The sequence below is a fragment of the Leptonychotes weddellii genome, chromosome 4, assembly GCF_054177405.1.
Source record: "Leptonychotes weddellii isolate Sample4059 chromosome 4, ASM5417740v2, whole genome shotgun sequence".
In the NCBI taxonomy this organism is placed as follows: Eukaryota; Metazoa; Chordata; class Mammalia; order Carnivora; family Phocidae; genus Leptonychotes; species Leptonychotes weddellii.
This window is the reverse complement of record NC_138372.1, coordinates 133,742,734-133,770,256: the sequence shown is the minus strand read 5'-3', so window position 1 is coordinate 133,770,256 and position 27,523 is coordinate 133,742,734. Positions and strand designations below refer to the sequence as shown.

Here is a 27,523-nt window from a genome sequence, read left to right as displayed (position 1 = left end):
CGGCGCGCCCGTGCCCGCGCAGGGGAGAGGCCAACCCAGGCGGCCGTTGTGGGGTTCGACTGGAGGGGCGGAGGAGTCACCTGCGAGCCGTGGTGCCGCCCGCCCGCCCGCCGCGTCCGGATCGCGCCGGCTGCGCGGGGCCGCTGGCTGCACACGCCCCGGGAGGCTGGGGCGGTGGAGCGAGTAGAGTCCGCGCCCGGAGCCCGGGACGAGGAGGAGTCGGATCTTCGCCGCTGTCGCCGCCGCCCGCGCCCGGCTGGGTAGGTGAAGCCCGAGGTTGCCTGTCCGCCGTTCCCTGGCGGGCCGGGAGAGGAGAAGCGAAACTTTCCGGCGCTTCCCTCCGCTGTCCCCGGGCCGTTTGCGGCGCGGGGAGGTGTTGTCGTCGCGGGCGGCGGCCGACGCCATGTTGGGGTCTGTGAGAAACGGGGCGCTCCCGGCCGCTCCCCGCGCGCTGGGGCTGGCCCGCCGACGCCGGGGGCGAGTCGCGCCCGCCCGCAGGACACCGCCGCCTGCGCCCGTGGGCTCGGGGGCTGTCCCCAGGGTCCGCGGACCGGGGGACCGGGGACGCGCGGAGGCGCCGGGGGTGTCCCGAGGTCGGGCGAGAAGTTGCGAGGCGTGAGGATTGGAGTCCCGTTCGCGGCCAGTGGAGTCTCAGGGCCCCAGCGTCTTTCCCAAAAGTTTGCGGGGTCTGGGCATTAGGGACGTTGTAAGTTGAACAGCATATTTTTATGTGACTTGGGGCAAAAAAAAATGGCACCGCAGAGTTTGCTCTGATGGAAGCGTTGGCTCTAACACGTTTATTTAGAGTCTTTTAAAGTTGTATGGTCTTCGGCCGAATTTATTTTTCCTTTTTAAAAATTTTACCGAGGGCCGAGAGCTTGCTGCTCATGTTGCTTGAATTCCCTTGTGTGTTCTTGCATTATAGCAGTAACTCGTGAGTGTGCGGTGGAAATGGTAGTATTAAGGTTACAGATAACTAAGCCTTTTTGTAATTCAGACTCACAAAGTATGTAAGTTGATAAATACCTTCTTTGTTGTGTTTAGTACGTTACAGAAGAGACTTAATAAAGACAGACTTAGGAACTTTGATAGACTTAAAGGCATGTGTCTTAAGGTGAAGTAATCTGGACATTACGAAGTTTTTTTTCCTCCCTTTGGTGCGAGCCTGCCATGTTTGGAGCATTTACCTTTTTTCCTGTACTGTAGTAGCTCACGGGGTCCTCGGGTTAATTCAGTATTAACGAAGGCTTCTATTTTTAATCTCTTCGGGTCCTGACAGCACTGGAGGTGAATGGTATTAAGTTTCTCTACTTAATTGGAAAGCACATGCTATCGCCTCAAAAAATAAAACTGGTATACTAACCCAAGGCATCAAAAAGGATTCAGCCTCAATTACCCCAGTCAGTGAATGTAAATTGATGTGTTTTAATAAAGGCATCTTAGCTTTAAAATTCTGTTAAATGAACTGAAGGGGCTCTGAACCACAAATAGGGTAAACCCTAAAACGTGTCTTGGAGAATTTCTCTTCTTATCCTAGAGGTAATAATAGAGCGTCTGCTCAGATTTGGCTGCTAATTTTCCTTAGTTCTTAAATCCTTTTTGTTTTGTTTCATTGTCAAGTAAACACCATTATACATATTTGTTTTTCCGGATGAAGAGTTAACCTAGGAATGAGGTGACTTAACTAACTTCATAAATCTTGCAGCCAAACTGGTATTTAACTGAGGTCTTTATGACTCTGAAGCCTTCCTGTTTTTCCTATAGCATTAACTTTGTAGCATACGTAACACCTGTGGTGGAGCAAACTCTGTCCACCTTGTTTCCTCTGTCTTTGCTGCTCTTTCTGATTTTAGCTCCTCTGTGTACTTGTTTTCCTAGAGAGCTGATTTACAAGGGTTTTTGTAGTGAAATTTTCACTTGAGCCTATACTTTAAAACCTTCTCTGTGCTGTTCTCCTTACCCCACCCTCTTTCTCTCCCCAAGAATAATTCACTTATCTCATTGCAGTCTAGTAAATACTACACTGATCTGTCATGGTACCTCCTTAACTACAGGCATTGCATGGAGTCTGATTTGCCGTTTCATCCCCAGTGTGCAGAGTACATAGCAGATGCTCAGGAAAGGTTTGAATGGATGAGGACACATCTGTTCCTTGTAAATACACTTCATGAATTTCTTATTAAATTGCCCTTTCCAGGGGCGCCTGGGTGGCACAGTTGGTTAAGCATCCAACTCTTGGTTTTGGCTCAGGTCGTGATCTCAGGGTTGTGAGATGGAGTCCCATGTGGGGCTCGGCACTCAGAGCAGAGTGTGCTTGAGATTCCCTCCCCTTCTGCCCCTCCCTGCCCTGCTGGCTCAGGAGCTCTCGCACATGCTCTCTCTCTCTCTCAAATCTTTAAAATAAAATAAATTGCCCTTTCCGTGGGCATAGAAGTTAAATCTTCTCTAATACTTTTTTCTTTCTTTTTTTTGAGAATTTGTCTTGTTAACTCAAATTTTGACCTGGGGATACAGAACTTGAATTTTTATGAAATTTCCAAGTAGATAATGGTATAATCTACAAAGAAACAGTGTGTCACCAAAAGAATAATAATCATAATTTTAAAGTGTCATTGAATTTATTTGTACTAGGTGGAAATAGAGGTAATTCCTTATGATAAATTTGAAGGTCATGTTTACACATTTAAGTTCTTTGATAGAGCAACTCTCATTTCTCTGTCAATTATTGTTTTGTCAGAATTATCTTAGGACTTTGGTTTAGAATGCCTTACTTAATGGAAAGCGTATAAAAATTGCTTTTCTGTTGATAAGCTTATCTTTGAGAACAGCTTTGTGTGCCAGGTGCATGCTTAATAGCAGTGTTCTTGTTGGATTAACTGAATATAAGTATACTTCGCTGTGTCAGGTTGCAAACCCCTCTAGGTAAAGGTGTTTACTAATTCTGTAATGAAATTATAGAATTTGGGGTTAATTCCCTGCCCCCCCAAATAACTTTCCCTCCAATCCATAAATCACAAACTGGTGTGCCCTCATTACTATAGAATTTGGGGTTAATTCCCTGCCCCCCCAAATAATTTTCCCTCCAATCCATAAATCACAAACTGGTGTGCCCAATTTGTGAGGTCCTAGGAAGGAAGAGAAGGCATTCGAGTAGCTGCTGTGCTAGAGAAAGCAGGTTGCAGTAGGGTGGACTGGAACAAACAAACCTGTATCCATAGCTCTGCTCGTTACTGGATTGTGACTCTAGAACAGGTTGCTTCATTTCTCTAAGCTTCACAGGACTCATTTGTGAAATGGACACAAATATTTGCCTCAAAGTGTTGTGAGGATTTACTAAAATGTTTGTGGAATTGCCTGGTGCATGATACTCAGTAAGTTATATTAGCAAATGAACAAAGTGGTTGTCATTTACCTTGAATCATAGAATTTAGAAGGAGACAACTTGGGCGTCTGGGTGGCTCAGTTGGTTAAGTGACTGCCTTCGGCTCAAGTCATGATCCTGGAATCCCAGGATGGAGTCCCGCATCGAGCAGGGAGCCTCCTTCTCCCTCTGACCCTCCCCCCTCCTTGTGCTCTCCCTCTCTCTCATTCTCTCTCTCAAATTAAAAAAAAAAAAATCTTTAAAAAAAAAAAGAAAAAGCAACTTTTAGAGGCACCTGGGTGGCACAGTTGGTTGAGCATTTGACTTTGGTTTTGGCTTGGGTCTGATCTCCAGGTGGTGGGATTGAGCCCAAGTGGGGCTCCAAGCTCAGCATGGAGTCAGCTTGAGATTCTCTCTCCCTCTGCTCCTCCTGCTCATTTGTGCTCTCTTTCAAATAAATAAATCTTAAAAAAAAAAAAAAAAAAAAAAAGTAGCTGTTAGAAATATGTAGTTTAGTTCTTAACCTTGGCCACACATTAGAATTCCCTGAGGAACTTCTTAAAAATACTGATGCCTGAATTCCACCCTAGAACCAAGTCAGAATTACTGGGTGTGGGGTCAAGGCATAGGTAGTTTTGTCTGTGTATGTGTGTGGGTTTTTTTTAAGCACCTATGATTTTGATGTGTAGTCAAGGTTGAGAATCATTGATATCCCATCTCCTTACTCTTAATTTTGTGGTTGAATAAAGTACAGAGAGAGGTTAAGTGCCCCCCAAATTCCTGTCAGACTACAAAGGATGTATCTGAGTCAGAGAAAAGTGAAGTATGTAGAGGTTAAAGTAACAGTTACATTCATTTCAGACCAGAAAGGTGGGCTACATTTGTAAATAACTACAGTTGACTTACTCTAGTGACCTTTACTACCACTCTACATCAGCAACCTACACGGATGACCAAGTTATTTAACCTTGTCATCATTTTGAACTACCTCAAGTCTTAAACTCACCAGAGGTGGTGATTCAAGAGCCTGTGTGTGTTTTCCATCATACCTGATGAACCAGCTTTTTGTCCTCATTGTCACCTCCCAGGCTGTTAATTTTCTACCTTCTTTCGGGTGCTGAACCTTGTAGTTCATATTCTGTGAACTCACTAGCACCTCATATTCCTCTCCTTGACCTTTGCTGTATATAACTGGTCAATTCTCAACTTGTAAATACCACCGTTTCCTTTTTCTTCTGCCCAGCACTTCTGAAGAAAGTTACAGCTTTGGTGACTATTGAATATTTGTTTTCCAGCTGCCTGTGTACTAGTTGCTTTCTAAACCTTTTCTCATCCCAAAGTTGACTCATTTTCTCTGTTGTGTTTTCAGTCTCAGATTGTTAACCCCAATTTTGAAACGCTTGATTCTTAGAGATGAACTTGCTTCTAAAATGATTAAGATTTTGTGATGTGAATTTTCTATTTTCTTCTTCACATTAACTTTTTCATCTTTTTTTCTTTCCATTTTTTAAGTGGAACTATACTTAATTCTTTATGCTTGTTTCATTTAAACAATAGTTGGAATTTTTTAAAAACTTAGTTTTTTCATATTTTTATCAATTGTAATTTTGCATTTGTTTTTTACACTTATATTTTTCTACATGTTCTTCTTTACATCTTGTTACTTAAGCAGTAAGTGTTCTTTGTCTATGAGAGAATATGTGTTGGCGCCTGGGTGGCTGAGTCCATTAAGGTTAAGCATTTGCCTTTGGTTCAGGTCATGATCCCAGAGTCCTGGGATCGAGTCCACATCAGGCTCCCTGCTCAGCAGGGAGTCTGCTTCTCCCTCTGATCCTCTCCCCCCCCCCCCCCCCCCGCCGTGCTCTCTTTCTCTCTCACTCTCCTTCTCTCTGAAATAAATAAAATCTTAGAATATGTGTTCATTATAAAATCATTAGGCAATGTAAAAATATTTTACCCTAGTACTTAGAGACACCAGTACTAAATTTTTGGTGTGTATCTTTCCAGACTTTAAAAAAAAAAAAGGTTTATATTTGCTGTTTAGAAACCTTTATTTAATAAACTGCCTTAACAGTTTTCCACATTAAATATTAATCTCTGTTCTTTCTGTTGAAAAATCCATTATATGGATATGCCATAATTAACTAGTCTCCTATTGTTATTTCTGGCTTTTCAACATTATTAAGACAGAGCTACAGTGAACTTCTGTATGTGAATAATTTTGTACAATGGTCTAAGTTTTTTTGCATATGTTCTTGGAAATAGAATTTTTGTGTAAACTTTCTAAAGTGCGTCTGTTGCCAACAATGGCATTTAGAAAAGTTGTTCCAGTGTATTCTGTCAAGAATATGAGTGCCCATTTTTCCCACATTTTAGCGAGGTGAATAATACATCATTTTCATTTTTATTTCTTTTATTGGCACTGAGAACCAACATTATTTCATTTACTGGTCATTTTTATTTGTTGTTTTGGAAATTGTTGTTTGTATCTTACCCATTTTTCTTTGGGGATATTTTCCTTTTTTCTTTTGATTTAATTACATGGGCCCTTTTATATATTAAAAATGTTGACCCTTTGTCATATGTTACAAATATTTTTCTTTAACTTTAATGCTTTTTCCCTTCAATGTTGAAGTTTTAAAATTTTATGTGGTAAAATATCTTTTAAGACATTTGGCTTTTTCATGGTATAAATAATCATTCCTCTCTATGCCTAGAAATTTAGATTCTATTTTTCACTATTAAAGTTAATGCCAGAGGGAAAACTTTATGCACAGCATATGTGCCCCCTCCCCCTGACCCCCACAAGAGTTTCTTTCTCAGGATAAATTTCTGTGGTTAAAAATTCCAGGGTCAAGGGGCAGTGCTTTCTGAAGCATTTTATTATTATACATTATTATCATTAGTCCTCAGTTTTTCCACGTGTTTCACTGGTGTTGTGACTTGTTGGCACAATAAGGTTTTTTAGTCTCTGAGACTTGTGAGACATGTGAAAGCATGTTGAAAAGGTGCTTTGTGCTCTGTTTTCTCCCCCTCTCTCCTCTCTTGCTTGTCTCTTGCTTTCTAAACGAGGTGTTCCCCAAAGTTCAGTCCTTTGACCTCTTCTGTCTTCAACAGCATCAACCAGCACCTCTACATGTGAATGACTACTCAATCTTTTTCAGTCCTGGAGCTCCCTGCTCATCCTAGCATTTGTGTTTGTCTGACAGATGTTTGTCTTGTGGATACCCTGAAGGTACTTCAAGATGAGTATGTCCTAAACTGATGTCTTCTCCCTCCTGAAGCAAACCTAGCATCTGCCAATGGCTTATGCTTAGACCTTTGAAGTCATCTTGCACTCGCTTTTCACCCATATATTCGGTTGGTTTCTAGATCCTATCCTCTATACCTCAGTCTCTCTCTCTTCCCCCTTTTTATTTCTGCTGTCAGTTATTGTGACTCAGGCTTTTGTTACCCTCTGGGTTTTTGTTTTGTTTTGTTTGCCTTCGATCTAACTTCAGTAGTCTCTCCAGTCCATCCTGTGTACTGTTTTTGTGTACTGATTAATATTTTCCTATCTGAAAGCCTCAGTCTTCCTGTTGCCTATATAATAATAAAGTCTAAACTCTTCAGTCTGATGCTTACTTTCCTTTGCAGTTTGGCTCTTCTCTATCTTAACCAGATTTCTATTCTACCACTGTACTTTGTCCTGGCCCTACCTCCTCCAGCCTCACCTATTCTCTGAGCAGTGTGTTTGTACACCATCACCCCTCCTCGCCTCCCCCGCTCCCTCCTCATTGCCTCCCCCCTCCCCCAAATAGTTTGACCTACTACTTTTGCTTTAATTTCCAGCTTGAGTTTCTAGTCGTTTTAGAGTTGTTTCTAGATGTTCACCCTGGCCACAATTACCTGCCAATTAAACACTTTGGCCCTGGGCTGCACTCTTTTTTTTTTTTTTTTTTTTAATGTTTTTGGTTTGTTTCTCCTCTGCTCCTTAAACTGAGTGCACAGATTTAAATTAATCATATTCTTTAGTTCATAGCATACTACATGGGTACCAAACTCTTTTCCTGTCTTTTGTTTTCTTCTTTATCATTTATTCCCATCATTCTCTTTCCTATAGACACACACCCTAATGTATAACACATGATTTACACAGTTTTATAGTATATAAACTTGATTTATAGCTGTCTTTCTCCTTCACAAAGATTGTTAGTTTTGAGTATTTCTGCCTTTTATTACTACTTGTACAGAGTAAGTGGTCCATAAATGTTTGCTACTACTTCAAATTTATGGAAAATTAATATTGGTTTTACCAGCTTCCCTATTGCTTAGACCAAAAACCTGTGGATTTATTTGAACTTTATTCTTCCACTTCTAGTTAGTCATAGCAATCCTGAACTTGATCGCTATTCTTTCTTTTCCTATTGCAAACTTCACTCTTATCAACTCATCAGAGCACTCCTTCCAAAAGCTTCAGAATGAACTCTTAGGAACCAACAAGATCTGGTCATATTTTTTTTCTCCCCTGTTTCTCTACTAAATGACTCCCTCTAGCCTCTGCTACATCTGTACATGTGACTTTTTTTTTTTTAACACCTATTTTCTTGCAGAGCTTTGTGCCTTTACCATTGTTTTGCCTTTTGAGGTTCCACTTATTGTTCACACCTGTTTCAAGTGTTCAAATGCTACATTCTTCAAGCCATACCTTTGCTCTTCCCTTTTTGCTTACTACCGCTTTGTTACAATTTTTATCACAGTACTTAACTCATTGTGCTTTTTTATTAAAACTTTGTGGTACAGGGACGCCTGGGTGGCTCAGTCGTTAAGCGTCTGCTTTCGGCTCAGGTCATGATCCCAGGATCCTGGGATCGAGCCCCGCACTGGGCTCCCTGCTCGGCGGGAAGCCTGCTTCTCCCTCCCCACTCCCCCTGCTTGTGTTCCCTCTCTTGCTGTGTCTCTGTCAAATAAATTAAAAAAAAAAAAAAAACCTTTGTGGTACATGTCTTAAATCCCAGTGTCTCGTTCATTCTTTTTTCCCGTTGACACACCGCATAAAGCCTTGAAATGTGGTGAGCAGATTGCAACTGCTTTGAAAAATACTAAAGAAAATTTGTTAGGGATGTGATGGAATAACCAACTCCAGAGTAGCATTTATGAGCTTTACTAGCTTTACTTTTCAATATTATACAGTGGTTTCTTTACAGCAGTCAGCACTATACAGCTGCCTCTGTATAAAAACTTTTTGAAATGATGCACTTTTTTATCTGAATTTTGTTGGTGGTGAAAACATGCACACATCATCATTTTTTATTTGCTAACTAAACAGCTGTGCTTCTTGGCAAGAGAAGAAATCGTTTTTGTATATTATCATGAGATTGAGATTTTTTTTAAACAGGATCTGCCATGCTCAATACTTAGAATTCATAATTAGATATGAGTTAAATGGACCCAGATATTTGCTTGTAAATTTAAAATCTATAGGTCTAGTGAAGCAGTTGATGTGTAGGGTGTGGTTCCTGTTTTCTGTGAACGCTAGTACAGATGTCAAAATGAAGTCTTTGATTTTTGTCAAACTCTAGGTTGAAAAGCTGCTGCCACTTTTAACTGCTGGTCATACTAAGCTCAGTACAGATTGATGGCACATATATACAAGCGTTATTGTAGGTGCTTTGAGGAATACAGTTTTAGGAAAAGATATTCTTGTTTCTAGGAACCTCCAGTCTTTTGGGGGGGAAAAGCAGGTATACACATCTTTATAAAACCTAGTAGAACATAAGTACCATAAGGTGGTACAGATAAAATGGTTTGTGGATTTAAAGATGAAACAGTTATCTGGCTGTAAAGCTACTGAACTGACTGCATCATGAGGAATTGGTAAAATTTCAGAATAGCAGGGGAGGGGGCCATATACTGGGCTCAGAGGTAGGTGAGGAAGCTCTGCATATTCCAGGAATAGCATGTAATCTGCTTTGACTGTTAACAAAGAACATATAGAAAGAGGTAAAACTGGAAAGATAGACTGGGACAGGCTGGGGTTTGACTGTGAAGGGCTTTGAATGCCAGATTAAGGATTTTAGATTTAATTTGGTCAGCAGGGAACCTTTGGTTTTTGAATAGGGATTACCTGATTACAGTGTAGTTAAAGAATATTAATCTTGGGGCATCCGGGTGGCTCAGTTGGTTGGACATCCAACTCTTGATTTCAATTTTTTTTTTTTTTAAGATTTATTTATTTGACAGAGACAGCGAGAGAGGGAACACAAGCAGGGGGAGTGGGAGAGAGGGAGCAGAGCAGGGAGCCTGATGTGAGGCTCGATCCCAGGACCCTGGGATCATGACCTGAGCCAAAGACAGACGATTAACAACTGAGCCACCCAGGTGCCCCTCTTGATTTTGATTTGGGTCATGAGATTGAGCCTTACATCGAGCTCCGCACTGGGCATGGAGCCTGCTTGAGATTCTCTCTCTCTCCGTCTGCCACTTCCTCCCCTAGCCCATGTGTGGTGTGTGCGCATGTTCTCTCCCTCTCAAAAAAAAAAAAAAAAATTAATCTTGCCTTGTGTTGTATGCCTTAAATGCTAGTTTAAGTCTGGAAGTCCTGCTTAAAACTTGAGGTCTATATTCTTCCTCTATCTCCTACCTCTCTAAAAACTTTTTGTAACTCCCAGTGTCTCTATTCTGATTTTCCAAATTCTCTAAAATCCTTAACTATGGCTTAGTTTTTATACACCATGGTAAATTTCTGCAGCAAGCCTAACCTATTTTAAATTGCCTTTACTGACACCCTATATCAGTGGAATAGCTTTACTTTCCACTTCCTTTTAGTATTTGAATGATCACTTTCAGCATTTTTATACTTATTACCATATTTCAGTTTTTTCCTCTTATCAGTGGCTTTCTCCACATAATACGGTTCACATAAGTGAAATATTTCTGTAATATTTCTGAAGGTGGCAAAGTATAATAGAAAAACGTGTTTTTATAAAAACTAGCTGTGAGACAATGGGATAATTGTTTAACTATAATGACTTAATTTACTCTTTTGTAAAATGTATGTAATTACCACTTAACAAAATTTGGATCATTAAAATAGTAAAATGTGGAAGTGCCTAGCATATGTATAGGTGTTGAGTAAACGTTAGTTTTTTTCTTTTTTCCTTTTCTGGCTAAGCCTGTAGAATAATGCATTTGAGTTTACTCTTCAGTAATAGGCAGATTTGGTGTCTAGGAGAGACTTTTTAAAAAATTACTAGGGCTTCTCTCTAAATGTTCAAAATTTTGCTCAGTTCTCTCACTCCAGCTTTGTATGAGTTTAAATTTAAAATATAAATGCTTGTCCCTTTTTTTCTTATCTAAAACAGGAACTTTTTTTTTTTTAAATCACTACTAATTTCTACAATATATGTTGTGGAAGGGGTGTTGAAGATGATGGTATAGGAACTCCCCTCCTCCCATGGACACACTGAATCTACAGCTACCTATGGAACAATTTCCTCTGAATAAGACCCGAAAACTAGCCGAACTCCTTCACAACAAACAGTGAAAGGGCCACACTGAGACAGGTAGGAGAGGCAGAGATGCAGTCTTGCCAAAAACCCCACCCATTGTGGCAATGCACAGTTGGGATGGATCTCACAAATGGAGCTACTCCTTTAGGAGCTAGGGGTCTCTGCCCTGATAAAGTAGTCATAAAGATGCTCACTGAACTTAGGAAAAGAATGAACACAGTGAGAACTTCAACAGAGATAGGAAAATAAAGTACCCAACAAACTCACAGAGCTGAAGAATAAAGTAACTGAACTGAGTAATACACCAGAGGCATTCAACAGCAGACTAGATGAAGCAAAAGAAAGGACCAGTAATCTAGAAGTCAGGGCAGTGTAACTCACCCAAATAGCAGCAAAAAGAAAAAAGAATTTTAAAAAATGAAGACAGCTTAAGGGACCTATGGGACAACATCAAGCAGAATAACATTTGCACTGTAGGGGTCCCAGAAGGAGAAGAGAGAAAGAAAGGGGCAGAAAACTTATCTGAAGACAAAATGGCTGAAAACTTTCCTAACTTGGAAAGGAAACAGACATCAGATCCAGGAAGCCCATAGAGTTCTAAATAAGATGAACCCCAAAGATCCACACCAAGACAAATAAGATGAACCCCCAAAGATCCACACCAAGACATTATAATTAAAATGTCAAAAGTTAAAGAGAGCATCTTAAAAGCAGCAAGAGAAAAAACCAATGGTAACAAGATATGGCATATTTTTCAGCAGAAACTTTGTAGGCCTTGCGGCGCCTGGGTAACTCAGTCAGTTAAGTGTCTGCCTTTGGCTCAGGTCATGATCCCAGGGTCCTGGGATCAAGCCCCACATTGGGCTCCCTCCTCAGTGGGGAGTCTGCTTCTCTCTCTGCCTGCCGCTCCCCCTACTTGTGTGCTCTCTGTCAGATAAATAAAATCTTAAAAAAAAATAACTTTTCAGGCCAGAAGGAAATGTGGCACAATGTATTCCAAGTGCCGAAATGTAGTAACTTCCAGCTAAGAATATTTTACGTGGCAAGGTTATCATTCAGAATTGAAGAAGAGGTAAAGAGTTTTCCCAGACAAAAGCTGAAGGAGTTGGTCACCAGTAAACCAGTCTTACAGAAATGTTTAAGGGACTTCTTTAAGCTGAAAATAAAGGGCATTAATTAATAACAAGATAATATTGGAAAATATAAATCTCACTGGTAAAGGTAAATATATAGTAAAGATAGTGGATAAATTATTTATAAAGCTAATATGAAGGTTAAAAGATAAAAGTAATTTTAAGAAAACCTGTAACTACAATAATCAGTTAAGGGATACACAAAATAAAAAGTGACATCAAAAACAAAACATGGGGGTGTAAAAGTATAGAGTTTTAAGAATACATTTAAACTTACGTTGATATCAAGTCAAAATAGACTTTTTTTATATATAGGATGTTAAATGTAAGCCTCATGGTAATGACAAAGCAAAAACCTCTTGTAGATATGCAAAACATAGTAAGAAAGAAATCTAAGCATAACTCTGAAGAAAGTGTTAACCACAAGGGAAGAGAGCAAGAGAAGAAAGGAACAGAGAAGAACAACAAACAGCCAGAAATCAATAATTACTTTAAATGTAAAAGGACTAAATTCTCCAGTCAAGAGACAGTGGTTGAATAAACAACCACCAAAAAAGACCCATCTATACGTTACCTACAAGAGACTCAACCTCAGATGTAAAGACACACACAGACAGAAAGTGAAGAGATGTGAAAAGATGTTTCATGGAAATAGAACCCAAAAGAAAGCTGGGGTAGCTGTACCTGTATCAGACAAACTAGACTTTTAAAAAAGACTGTAGTAAAAGACAAAGATAGGCATAGGCATTATATAATAAGGGGGTCAATCCAACGAGGATTATACCATTTGCACGTATTTATGCACCCAGCATAGGAGCACCTAAATAGTGTTTGCTTTACATAACAGACCTAAAGGGAGAAATTGACAGCAGTATGGTAATAGTAAGGGACTTTAATGCCCCACTTACATCACCCAAATAGGAAATCAATAAGGAAACAGTAAACTAGATGGACTTAATAGATACATGCAGAACATTCCATCCAAAAGCAGCAGAATACATATTCTTCTCAAATGCACATGGATCCATTCTCCAAGATAGATCATATGTTACCCCACAGAACAAGTCTCAACAAACTTAAGAAAATTGAAATCAGGGGCACCTGGGTGGCTCATTCAGAATTGAAGGAGAGGTAAAGTGTTTTCCCAGACAAACAAAAGCTGAAGGAGTTGGTCACCAGTAAACCAGTCTTACAGAAATGTTTAAGGGACTTCTTTAAGCTGAAAATAAAGGGCATTAATAACAAGATAACATTGGAAGATATAAATGAGACAGAGGAACACATCGCAAATGGAAGAATAGGACAAAATCACAGCAAGAGGCCTAACTGAAATGGAGATAAGTAATATGCCTGATGGAGAATGTAAAGTACTGATCAGGGGCGCCTGGGTGGCTCAGTTGGTTAAGTGGCTGCCTTCGGCTCAGGTCATGATCCTGGGGTCCTGGGATCATGCCCCACGTCTGGCTCCCTGCTCAACGGAGAGCTTGCTTCTCCTTCTCCCTCTGCCTGCCACTCTGCCTACTTGTGCTCTCTCTCTGTCAAATAAATAAATAAAATCTTAAAAAAAAAAAGGAAATTGAAATCATACCAAGCATCTTTTTTGACCACAGTGGTATGAAACTAGAAATCAATTACAAGAAGAAAACTAGAAAAATCACAAATATTTGGAGGTTAAACAACATGCTACTTAACAACAGTGCGTCAATGAAGAAATCAATGGAGAAATTAAAAAAAAAAAATACTTTCGGTGCGCCTGGGTGGCTCAGTCGGTTAAGCACCCAGCTCTTGATCTCAGTTCAGGTCTTGATCTCAGGGTTGTGAGTTCAAGCCCGACTCTGGGCTCCACACTGGGTGTGGAACGTACTTAAATAAATTTTTTTAAAAAATTTTTTGAAAATACTTTGGGACAAATGAAAATGGAAATACAATTTGCCAAAGTCTATGGGAGGCAGCAAAAACAGTTCTAGGAGGGAAATTCATAGCATTGTAGGCCTACCTTAAGAAACAAGAAAGATCTCAAATAATCTGACTTTACACCTAAAAGAAAGAAAAAGAACAAAGCCAAAGTTAGCTTAGTTATAGCTATATATATATAGCTATAGCTATATATAATATAGCTAATATGTTATATGTCAATTATACCTCAATTAACAAAAGAATACATGTTGTGTAGTTGGTTTGTTGCAGTGGCAGAAATCCTATTGGAAAGGGGAGGACAAAACTTTGTCTCTTCTTATTGATGGAATAAGTAAAATTTACTGAAATTACAAATTTAATTTGACAAATTTCAGAGTATTTCTTTGCTTTATCATCCTAATATTTTATTAGAAGTCTTACCTAGAATTTCCTGATTATTGTTATTATGCTTACTAAACTATAGAACTTTTGAAAATGAGAATGGTCCTGTCCTTTGCATATGTGGTAGGCACACAGAATAATTGTTCATTTGACTTACCTGTATTAGGGAGGAGAAGTTTGCTTTAATACTTTCACATTTGTCCAGGGAGGATGTATCTCTGATAGTTTGTTGCTGTTTTTTTCCCTCTTCTTTCATCACTTTTGTCTCTCCCTTTTACGTTTTCTGTGGTCTCAATTCAGCAGTAACAACAGATTTTAAAATTTTGATTGATATTAAAGACATAGTCAAAATTTTGATTTAAAATTAATTTGTAGGCAAGTCAACCTTGCAGTAAACCAGAAACATGGCCCAACTACAGTCAGAGTTTAGTATTTTAAAGACAGAAGGTGCTTTAGAGATTACTTTATTTAAGGGGGAGGCTGCTGCCGCCGCCGCCCAACCCCCTCCCCCCAACAGTTAGGTAATTTGTATGAAATCTCTTATTTCAGTGCCTGAGCTGAGATTAGAATCCAGGTCTTTTGGTTCATAGTTTATTGATTTTTCCAACTATAATGCATAGTTGAATACTGATGTTCACTGATACCAGATGTCATGGGTACATGTAAGAAATTCATTAGATGATTTTTTTATTTTAAACTCAGCTGCAAAGATAAGTTTTCATTTTCAGTAAGAACTGGGCCATAGTATCCTGTGACAGTTGAGCTCTCTTCTCCATTGTAAATAGTATTCTGTCTCTTTTTTAGAAGAGTTTTTGCCTCTTCTAGTGTTACAATTTTAACAGGTGGTAGACACTCCACTGAAGAACATATTCAGAAAAAAGATGTTACCAAAAGACTAGAGTGGAGCTCAGACAATTCAAATGCAGTTCTTGTCTACAGTTGTGAAGGAGATAACTTGAAACTTTGGATTGTTTAATTTTTTTAATTGGTATACAAATCTGGCTTTATAAAAGTTTAAGTTTGTTTTTTTTTTTAATTCTTTTGCCATGGATTCTTACATTTTTACCTATGAAATAGCACTGCCAAACACTATTTGCTGGAAAAGAAGACAAAGGAGAAGTCATTTGGAAAATTGGGAATTTATAGAGTTCTGTGAAATGGCCAGACATGGGGAGAAAAGACAGAAATATTAGTAGTTTTCTTATTAATACTAGTAACTAATTAGAAAATATAATGGGGAAAGATTAGATTCAGAATAGCAACAAAAAGTATGAAATACCTGGGAAGCTACTAAAGAAATGTTTAGGGGTGCCTGGGTGGCTCAGTTGGTTAAGCATCCGACTCTTGATTTCAGCTCACATCATAACCTCAGGGTTGTGAGATCAAGCCCCATGTCAGGCTAGATTCTCTTTCTCATCCTTTCCTCCACTCCTCCCTTAAAAAAAAAAAAAATGTGTACTAATCTTGTGAGAAGAAACCTACAAAATTATTGGGCCACAAGATCTGAAACCTGGAAAGAGATACTATCAACCTAAGAACAATAAAAACTTAAGAAGATGGGGCGCCTGTCTGGCTCGGTCAGTGGAGCATGGAACTCTTGATCTTGGGGTTTTGAGTTTGAGCCTCATATTGAGTGTAGAGATTGCTTAAAAATAAAATCTTTAAAAAAAAAAAAAAACTTAGGAAGATGTTAATTTATTCTCAATGTATGGGTGTAGTATGAGTTCCATAAAAATTTTAGTGAATTTTGTTCTTTATTTATTGTAATTGAAAAATAGTTCTAAACATTAGCTGCATATTAGAATTACTTGGGGAGCTTTAAAATATTCCAGTGTCCAGGGGCACCTGGGTAGCTCAGTCGGTTAAGCGTCCAGCTCTTGGTTTTGGCTCAGGTCTTGATCTCAGAGTCCTGAGATCAAACCCCATGTTGGGCTCCCTGCTTCCCTCTGCCCCTCCCCCCCACTGATGTTCTCTCTCTTTCCCTTTCTCTCTCTAAAATAAATATATCTTTTAAAAATTAAAAATTAAAAAATTAAATATTCCAGTTTCCAGCCATGCCTTCCATTCCCCAGACTAATAAAATCAGAGTATTTTATTTTGGGGGAGGGACCTAGGGATCAGTATTTCTGTAACCCTTTATGTTTATCATCAGGGTCCATTGGCTTCCATTTTGGTTTTTGAGTTTCTATTTTAAGCAGTTCAAATTATTTGTAGTAATTGATATTTTGTAACTTATTATTTCTTAGAGATCTGTAAAACAAAAAGGAAAATTACTAAAAAATAGAATAAAATTCATTCTAGCTTGCAGTTACATCTGGCTTCATAGGATATATATAAATCTGGGCGCCTGGGTGGCTCAGTTGGTTAAGGATATATATAAATCTACAATACCGGATCTTAATGACCTTGCTTTTCTATATTTTGCAGCAGTTCACTATTTCAATGTCCTAAGAATTATTTAACCAAAAAGAAAAAAATGGAAGAGTAATGCAATTGCCTAGAAGGATGATACAAGGATGAAATAAATCATCACTATTGAACCATCTTTCAGTTTTATTATGGCATTGCCCAAAGTACTGCATCATCTTTCAAAAAGATACAAAAACTGTTTGTTTGTTTGTTGTTTTAAGCCTTCATTTAACATATTTGAGAATTTAGATTTTTTTTATTCTACATTTTCCATCTTTAGCTGCAAAGAAAAAAATCAGAAAAGGTAGACTTTTTTTTTATTTTTTTTTTTTAAAGATTTATTTATTTGAGAGAGCGAGAATGAGAGAGAGTACATGAGAGGGGGGAGGGTCAGAGGGAGAAGCAGGCTCCTCGCTGAGCAGGGAGCCCGATGCAGGACTCGATCCCGGGACTCCAGGATCATGACCCGAGCCGAAGGCAGACGCTTAACCGACCAAGCCACCCAGGTGTCCCAAAAGGTAGACATTTCAGAACTACCAGACAAGTCAGAAGATGAGTATAAAGAAACAGCAACACTTAAACCAATAATTTTGGTGAGTCATTATAAGTGAAATCTCAGACTGAGTGTTCAGATGATATTCTAGATGAGTTTTCTCAAACTCAGAATCATTAAACAGTACTCCTAAAGACGGAAATGAATATATTACAAATTCATGCATGATAGCTTATAAGCAATGTTGCATTCAAAGGATGCTGGTTTTTTGGATATATATACCTTCAATAATAGAGAAATGTGGAATAAGAAATTTACTATGTTTAATTTTTTATAAAGATCATTCTTAAAATCATTTTAAAACTACTTTATTTCTATAAATTAGTCATAAAATGGCTTAAAATATTAAAAATAAATAAGTATTTTGGACTCAGTAAATTGGGATGGCTATTTTTTCTGGTATACTGAAAGTTAAAGCTCTCCTGTGGTTCCAATGTACAGCTAAGGTTGAGAACCACTGTTCTAAGTAGACTTCATCTGGACAAATAAACAGATTAAGTAAGACTTTTTTAAAAGGTTAAGTAATGGGGATAGCCTAGACTAGTCCTACGAGTGGTACTCACATAAGAATTAGAAAACAGGTTAATAGATTTGACCGAACAGCCCAGAAGCAGGTATCAGAATATATAAAAGTTTAATATAAAGAGAGTGTTGTAAATCTGTAGATTAGACTAATACCATTAATAAGTGCTATCACTTATTTACTACTTGCTGAACGTTTTTATATGCATTATCATTTAATCCTCTTCTTGACATCACCGTTGCTATTATTATTCACATTTATGAGGAAAACTGAGGTCACACAGTATTTGGTGATTCTGAAGCAGTTGGTTAGCTCTTTTAGAATGCAGATATTTAAAAAGAAAAAAAAGAATTTTTACCTATGTCAAAAAATTTCAGGTGGATAAAAGAATTAAATGTAAAAAAGTTCATATCCTAAATATAGACAATAAATACAGGTATACCCTACCCCACTTTTTGAACTTTGCATTCCACAACTCACTTTTATGAAAGACCTACATTAGTATCTGTTTTCGCTAGCTGAAAGAAACCCAAAGAACATTTTTTACTTTTATGGAAAAAGGTGAAATAAGTGAAGATAGTTGGCTGTTTGGGGGCGCCTGGGTGGCTCAGTCAGTAGAGCATGCGACTCTTGATCTTGGGGTTGTGAGTTCGAGCCCCACCTTGGGTGTAGAGATTACTTAAAAATATATATAAAAAAAAGGAAACAGTGTTTGTTTTGCAGCGAGCCATTATAGAGGCAGTACATAACCTGGGCAGCAAGAGTGGCACCACCGAGCTCCTTTCCTGGAACTCAGCATCTCCACATCAAGCCGCCATAGTTTTGAACTGTGTCTTTGATAAATCATCTGTGTTTTATCTTGATTTATTTTTGTATATCTGTTAACAGGATGTGTCCTAAGGAATCAGAAAAGCCTAAAGTGGGGGGTTTTTCGATATGGGAACACTCAAAAATTTTTCCATGTAAATTAATGGGAATTGCTTTTTTGCTTTAAGCCTTTTCGGCTTACAAAAGGTTTCCTAGGAATGCTCTACTTTGAGATAGCTGAGGAAGCCTGTAGGTGTATCTGATACCTGGATAAGGAGAGCTTAGGAGTGATGGAAGAAAAATCACAAAGGAATGTATTGGTAAGTTTAACTACATAAGAGATAAAACTGCCCTTATGTCAAACTCCATAAAATTACTGCTTAATATAGTAGGAAAAGCAAAGAAATAAACAGTTTTTAGCCTTTATGTGTAAAACACTGTCATACAAATTAATAACCCCTAAATATACAAGCTTAGAAATACAGGTGGTTAATAAGCACATTAGAAAGTGGTGGCCTTGGGGCGCCTGGGTGGCTCAGTTGTTAAGCGTCTGCCTTCAGCTCAGGTCTTGATCCCAGGGTCCTGGGATCGGGCCCGCGTCGAGCTCCTTGTTCGACAGGAAGCCTGCTTCTCCCTCTCCCACTCCCCCTGCTTGTGTTCCTGCTCTCGCTGTGTGTCTCTCTGTCAAATAAATAAATAAAATCTTCAATAAATAAATAATAAATAAAAGAAAGTGGTGGCCTTCAGTAGGTAGCTATGAAATAAAAAATTTAATTAAACTAAAAGTACTGTATTGTCTTTGCTGTCTTAAGGCCTTTGTCTGTAATATTAGTTCTTTTGTATGGCTGACTCCCCATCCTTTAAGACTCCGTGTATAGCACCATCTCAGTGAGGCCTTTTTGAACTACTCAGTAAATGAGTTTTTCCCTGTATCTTGACACCCTGTGGATTTCCTTCATTGCACTTCACCTTTCAGAATCACCTATTTACTTATCTTCTGTCTTTCTCTTTCAGTAGACTCTATGCTCTAAGAGGAAAAGAATGTGAATGCCATCTAAAAAGCATTCAATAAATGTTGGATAAATAAAGTAAATGAATAAAATGAGATACCATTTTTGAAATCTTACCTTGTTACTGACATTTTTAAAGAAAAATATGTGAGACAAAATGGGACAGTCATTGTGCTGCTTGGTAAATTGGTGTTACCTTTCAGAATGGAAATTTTGACTCTCTTAGCAGGAGTCTTAAACTAATTCATGTCTTTTGACCCAGTAATTTTACTTCTTGGAAACTGTTCTAAAGAAGTCATCTCGGGGCACCTGGGTGGCTCAGTCTTTAGGCGTCTGCCTTCAGCTCAGGTCATGATCCCAGGGTCCTGGGATCGAGCCCGATATCGGGCTCCCTGCTCGGCGGAGAGCCTGCTTCTCCCTCTCCCACTCCCCCTGCTTGTGTTCCCTCCCTCGCTGTGTCTCTGTCAAATAAATAAATAAAATCTTAAAAAAAAAAAAAAAAAGTCATCTCTGCCAGGAGATGCAGAAGCTTTCTTTCTAGCTCTTCCTATAGTCACTGGTATTCCTTCCTAAGAAAAGTAGACAGAAATTTAATTGGGCCTTGTCTTACAGTTGTCTTCTGCTTCCTCTTTCTGTGCCCTTTAATGAGTAATTATGCAAAGGACTCCTTGGCTAGGCTGAGTAATCTTTAATATTCTCACAAAAGTCTTTAAGAGTTCTTACTGCTTGGGGCACCTCAGTGTGCTGGTGGTAAATTTGGATTTGGGCTTTGGGGGAAGGCAGAGGCCCTGTTGAGGTCCTGAGCCAAAGTGTAGTACCCTAATCCAGTTTACCAAAGAACCTGGCTTTGGGGTATCTAGCAGTAATCCAGCTAAAAGTGGTACTTTGATTTCCCTTTTGGTAATTTCCCCCCATTCTCCCATTCTCTGTGCTGTTCCTGCTGGACACCCAACTATATCGGGCGCACACGCGTGCGTGTGTGTATAAGGCATTTGTGTATTCCTGGGTTTTTTTTAGCTCAGTGCTTTCCTTCTTCATGTCAGACACATACAGAAAATATTTTAGGACCAACAGGGATAATGGAAAGGTTTTAAGTTCTCATGCTCATTGTTTTTCCAGTATAGGTCACAATCCATTAGTGAAATCAATCAAGTGGGCTGCGACTATCATTAAAATAAATGAAGATAATAGAATACATTATTTATAGTTGAAAGAATTATATGAGTATGTATTTATAACCTTGCAGTACTTTTTATGTGGGTCACTGTCAAACTTTGAAAGCTGTTTTGTTCTATCCAAATACCAATTAATGATGCCTAAGCTTCTCTTTTGTTGCATCATTCTTAAATGGGGCAAGATTTATGAAAAGAGATTCAGGCTTAGTATATTGCAAAATTTGAAGAATGAAACATTCAAGAGACTGGCTAAATAAATCATGATGACCTGTCATTTCAGGTTAGTTGCTCAAGTTAGTATTCTCTTTCTTTTTTCTTCTTTGTAGGTTTTGCAGTGAAGGTCCAAAGGTTAGCAATAGCTTTCTCAGTTCTTGTAGAGTCAGTGGAGCCATAAGATAAGGAATGTGCCATAATATACCGGGAACAGCACCGAGGAATCAGATTGGAGCCTCAGTTCTGTGACAGCCTTGGGCAGAGTACTTAACTTCTTTTTATCTGTTTACTCATCTATAAAATGGAGCTAATAGTGCATATCTATTTAAGATTGCTGTGAATAGAATATACGGTATTGCATTCAGAGTGCTCAGCTGGTTGCTGGACTCCCAATGAATAGAATTACTTCCAGGCTGTTTTGCCTTGAACATTATTGAATCTCTTTCTTTGTGCCTTAGTTTCTCCTTCAGCTCACGTTTCAGCTAATATTATTAGATGCTGCTTTGGAATATGTAAAAACTAATTACTTCACAGGAATTTGAGACCGTTAAAATCAGAAGATACTGTGAAAAGTATGCACAAATTTAGATGGTATTAATTCCAGTAGTAGCAGTCATAGGAAACTGTTTGCATTGTATATAACTGTATGTCCAAAGCAGTAGAATCTGCAGTTAATTTAGATGGGAATAAATAGGTACTTTCAGTTCTCTAAAAGTGCCAACTTTCTGCCTTAGGACCTTTGCACTTAACTCCTTTTGCTTGAAATATACCTCTCTGTCTCCACACCTCATGTCTGTCTGTCTGTCTGGTTCCTCCTTATCAGCTGAAATCATACCACTTTAGAAAGGCCTTCCTTGACCATCCAGTCTGAATAGCTTCCTGGTTGGTTTTTTAAAAATCACTTTAATCATAACATTGATTTACAAGCTGGTTCTCAATTTTGTTTTCTGTTTCACTCCTCACCCAACTAGGATGTCAGCCTTAAGGAGCAGGGACTTTGTGTTGTATATTTTTTTTTTCTCCTGCACTTAGATCAGTGCCTAACAAAATAAATATTTGTTGAATGTTTAAAGATAGTGTAAAGTATGAAAAATTATCCATAATTGTACTTCTTACAGATAAATAACAATTATTGATAATTCTGGTATATAGTTTTCTAATTTTATTTTCTGTGTGTGTGCTTACATATTTACAAGTGTCTATGATTATACGTTTATACCTTTCATTGAGTCTATAGATGAACATGTTTTACTATATTTTGTATCTCTGAAATTGGGATGTCATATAATTAGGGGTGCTGCCATGATGTATTTGGCAGCATTTTTCATTTTCAGTGGCACATAAAATGAAGATGTGTCTTAAAATCTATAGCATCTTAAATTTGATGAAACGCAGTATATATTTGAAACAAATGAGATCGTGTTCAGCTCTTTCCCCACCTAAATATCTTGAACATTTTCCAATATCACTGTGTTTAGATCTATCACATTATTAACAGATATCTAGCATATTATTATGGGTGTATCATAAATTGTTCGACCAGTTCCTCTTGGTGGACATTTGGAGCTTTTCCAGTTTTGTGTGTATGTTACGAACAGTGCTGTGTTAGATATCCTTGCACATATCTTGATGCACTCTGGAATTTCTTTTGATAAAATCCCTAGATCAGTGAATACACATATTTTCTATAGTGTATGAGGGTGCCTGTTTCCCTATATCCTCAGTAGTACTGCATCTTAGGAAATTTTTACAATTTTTATTAATCTGATAAGTGAAAAAATACCCTAATGTTGTATCATCATTTCTTTAATTATGCATGAGATTGAGCCTCTTTTCATGTTTATGAGCTGTTTTTATTTCCTCTTCTGTGATGCGCTGTGAATGGGACAGTAAACCTTTAATTGGCTGGCACATTTGCTGTAATTAGAAAAGAAGTCATCACAGTTTGGAACCATGCATTATATAATTTCTTGGGAACAACTTTCAGGGCAGAGCCTACCCTTGTGGAGAGCAAGAGGGCTTTTATAAGGACCCAAGACTAGAGGAGACAAATTCAGGAATAATCAAAACCTTTACAGTGGAGGCCAAGAAGGGGTACAGTGTCATCAGTTTATGAGCCGAATACTGGAATTTAGACTATGCTGTTAGACTTTAAATGTTCCTCTTCTCTTTACTATGACTTGGTTGTGGTAGTATTAGGTTAGTAGATCTGAAATAGGGCACAACTCAAGGACTTGAGTGAAGTCACTATTGGATCTAGAGATTAAATCTATGATCATTTAAGAGTAGATTAATCGAGTTGTTTGCACAATACCAAAATGTTCTTGTCAACATTTTTGATCACCTTTGCTGTGCCGGAGGGTGTCAGTTTCAAAGATAGGTATCAGATGGTCTCTGTCTTTTAGGTTCCATTGCAGCCTTTAAAGAACACAGATTTCAATCCTTTGGTAAGAATGAAGCCAGAAGGTACGTGGAATATAAAGAGCACAGAGAGAGGTGTTTAGTCTAAAAGAGTTTGAGGGAGACTTCTGGCTTCAATATGATAACCTAAACTGAGTCCTGAAGGATCAGAAAGAGTTAGCTCTGAGTAATAAGTAGTAAAGGATACAACAGCATGAGAGAAGGCATGCATGGATGAAATGGACTATAAGTAGTAGAGTTTTCTTAGAACATAAAGTTTGAGGTAAAGAGTGACTAATGAGTCTGGGAAGGTAAGCAAGAACCAGATCATGGGGGCGCCTGGGTGGTTCACTCCCCTTCAGCTCAGGTCATGATCCAAGTGTCCTAGGATCTAGTTCCGCATCTGGCTCTCTGTTCAGCAGGGAGCCTGTTTCTCCCTCTGCTTGTGCGCGCAGCTCCCCCTCACTCTATCTCCCTCTCTAATTCTGTGTTAAGTAAATAAATAAAATCTTTAAAAAAAAAAACAAAGAACCAGATAATAAACAGCCTTGTATGCTATGCTAAAAATTCTGCATTTTGTAGATCAAGGGGAGTTCTTTTGAATAATGACATGGTGAGATTTGCATTTGAAAAATCACTGCCTGAAGATTGATTTAGGGGGTAAGACCAAAGGCAAGGAGACAGTTCTGGTAATCCAGGTGAGAGGATTAAGGCTTTAGCTCAGTGGGAATAGCTTACCAGAAAAATCATTAACTTCTCTTGGTCTTTACGGAATTTCACCCTCTTCTTTAGAATCCCTCTGAGGTTAAATTTCCTGGAACTGAGATTATTATTTTGCAGAGGGGACTTATATTCAGTGTCCAGTTGTTTATTCCTTTATGTCTGTAAGAAGTTTATACTTTCATAGATACCTACTTAACGAGTATAGTTCTGTATGGAGATGGTTAATAAGTGTTTTTGATGATTACAAAAAGTAGGAGATGTTAACCCTTTTGGTATGCTTGGTGATTATCTTGGAGGGAAACAATTTTAGAGCATTTTGCTTTTGAGTAAAAGTAAGGATTTATTAGATTAAATTTAGGTTATATAATTTTTAATTTATGAATTTATAATTTCTATGTGCTAATTTCTTTCTTTTTTTTTTTTTAAGGCTACTAGCAAAAGATGGTGGATCGCTTGGCAAACAGTGAAGCAAATACTAGACGTATAAATATAGTAGAAAATTGTTTTGGAGCAGCTGGTCAACCCTTAACTATACCTGGAAGGGTTCTTATTGGAGAAGGAGTATTGACTAAGTTGTGCAGAAAGAAGCCCAAAGCAAGGCAGTTTTTCTTATTTAATGATATTCTTGTATATGGCAATATCGTCATCCAGAAGAAAAAATATAACAAACAGCATATCATTCCCCTGGAAAATGTGACTATTGATTCCATCAAAGATGAGGGAGACTTGAGAAATGGATGGCTTATTAAGACCCCAACTAAGTCATTTGCAGTTTATGCTGCCACTGCCACTGAGAAATCTGAATGGATGAATCACATAAATAAATGTGTTACTGATTTACTCTCCAAAAGTGGGAAGACACCCAGTAATGAACATGCTGCTGTCTGGGTTCCTGACTCTGAGGCAACTATATGTATGCGTTGCCAGAAAGCAAAATTCACACCTGTTAATCGTCGTCACCATTGCCGCAAATGTGGTTTTGTTGTCTGTGGGCCCTGCTCTGAAAAGAGATTTCTTCTTCCAAGCCAGTCCTCTAAGCCTGTGCGGATTTGTGACTTCTGCTATGACCTGCTTTCTACGGGGGACCTGGCCACGTGCCAGCCTACTAGATCGGACTCCTACAGTCAGTCATTGAAGTCTCCTTTAAATGATGTATCTGATGATGATGATGATGATGATAGCAGTGACTAAGGACATATTTTGAAGTATTTAATTGGGTGTGACTACCTGAGAAATCAACCCTGGGGGGAATGTAAAATTCTGAACTTTCTCTCAGTTTTGCTCTAGCCGTGAATTTGCCTGAGAAACTTTTAACCTATGTGCCTCAATATATCCTATAGAAAATAGGTCCTGTCATTGTGTCCTCACCCCCATCCCCACCCAACTCCCCACTCTTCTACAGGGATAGATTATTGGCAAGTATATCAGATAAATGTTGGTTTCTTATTCTTGTTTAATTTTAGATTATTTTGTTGGAAGGTTGGGAAAAGATGTTTATTTAACAGATCATGTACTACATTGTTGTTTACTATATGTTCTGTTATATGGAAAAACTAAAAGCAAAAAATGATGGGAAAAGGAGTATAATGCGGTTAGCTAATATTATTAGCTTGTTCCTAACCATCCTATCTAATAGTTAAGACACCAGTAACAAAACATGATTTGAAAATACTTTGTTCGGCTGTTTCATATACCAAGTGGTGCCTTATCATAGTAGCACTGTTAGGTGAAATTAGCCCCTACCTTCTCACTTTTAGTTTATTTTGAAAATACACTGGTGCTCTATGAGGTGATAAAATGAGCATTTATGAATGGGTGTAATTTAAAAATACTTCTCATCTGCCAGCTACAAATAACTAAATTTAGAGCTTCTTCGTTCTATAGGAATAAATATTTTTCCATAAAATAGTTGTGATTATATTTTTATGTTTTATAGGTACCAAATTATAATTGTCAAATATATATTTTAAATCTGTAGGTAGGTTTTCATTCTTAAGAATTTGGTTTGAAATTTATCAAATACAGAATTGTCACATTGCATTAGTTTCTACTTATAGTAAAACGTATTTGTAGGTATAAATTCATCTGCTTTAACATTACTTCTAGAATGAAAAATCTTATAAAACCTTTTAAATTAAACAATCTCTTAAAAAAAATCCCATGATAGAGCACAGATCTACTTAGGCTGAAGACTTGGAAGAAATAATGTGTAAGAATGGTCAAGACCAGTTAAGTTTGACTAGACTTTATATAGGTGGAAGTATTGTCTATTTCAGTGTGAAACTATCTTGAATTTGCAAATACAGTGTTATATTTTATAAAGTTTTATAAAGTCCCAAACAATATTTCTATTTTTGTAAAACAATTGTATGTTTAATCTGTTTCTGAAATCCTTTTGCAATCTATAGAAATAGAGTAGCAATTGATCTTTCTAAATTGTGAACTTTATTGAGTCAGTCTAGATTGCTTTTGAGAATTGGTAATTTTTCACTCTTTGCTTTTGAGGCAGCCATTTAGGGTGAAAGTGTATTTATCATATAAAACTTGATGCATTTTGCACTATTCTCTCCATTTGTATGCTGCAAATAACTACAGTCTTTCAAATATGAAAAAATCAGCCTAAAGTTTGTTTTAAATTCCAAACTTTGTTTTTAAACATTTAAATCTGGATGTATTGCGAATGTCATGAGTTTGATTCAGTAATGTGATGGAGAATTTTGGGGTTTGGTTAAGGCATTAATTTTACTGTTAAATTGTGAAGGTATCTGAGATATATAGATTTCCCTGTAGGAAATGTGAAGCAAAGACACAACAGTTTTTTTGTTTGTTTTAATATCAGATGGACATTTGTTTCCAAGCAATATATACATATAATTAATCAACATATCTCAAAATGACCATGAAACCTGAGAAGTGCTAATGGAGACTTGCTGGTACATAGGAACCTAGCAAATTCAAGAACCAAGGGGAAATGTTCTGGGATGACATTTGCATTGTCAACGTCTGTTGACTTTGTTTTTACAATAAAAAGTATTTTACAACTTAACTCCGTGCATATTGTGACTTGAAGATTTTTTCCCCCCTTTTTAAGGTAATGGAGGTATTATGCACAGTTTGCTTCTTTCAGTAGCTGTGAGGTGCCTTTTATGTGCCAGGCATTGTTCTAAGCACTAAGGGGCAGGCAGTAAACAAAATTCCCTTCCTCTTCATGGAATTTATATGCAGATAGATTCCAAGATGTGTTTTCTTCCAGAATGTGTTCTGTAATTTTAAAAGCTTTTCTAAATCTTAGTTATATGTAAACCTGAAATGATTTTGGTGCCTATTTTTCATGCCATTCTTCTTTTTTTTTTTTTTTTAAAGATTTTATTTATTTATTTGAGAGAGAGAGAATGAGAGACAGAGAGCACGAGAGGGAAGGGGATCAG

At 37.9% G+C, this 27,523-nt stretch overlaps 1 protein-coding gene across 3 annotated transcripts; it reads left to right on the top strand.

Annotated features, from left to right (window-relative positions):
• PLEKHF2 (pleckstrin homology and FYVE domain containing 2) lies at window positions 1–27,141 on the top strand. Of its 3 annotated transcripts, XM_031024228.2 has the most exons (3): window positions 1–260; window positions 18,763–18,894; window positions 24,523–27,141. In XM_031024228.2, the coding sequence occupies exon 3, from the start codon at window positions 24,537–24,539 to the stop codon at window positions 25,284–25,286; it is 750 nt and encodes a 249-aa protein (XP_030880088.1). In that variant the 5' UTR covers window positions 1–260; window positions 18,763–18,894; window positions 24,523–24,536; the 3' UTR covers window positions 25,287–27,141. The 3 variants fall into 3 exon arrangements, with proteins under 3 accessions (XP_030880088.1, XP_006729833.1, XP_081672401.1); XM_006729770.3 differs by lacking the exon at window positions 18,763–18,894 and having other exon boundaries at window positions 3–260; XM_081816275.1 differs by lacking the exons at window positions 1–260; window positions 18,763–18,894 and adding an exon at window positions 571–706.
• Window positions 27,142–27,523: the final 382 nt, after the last annotated feature.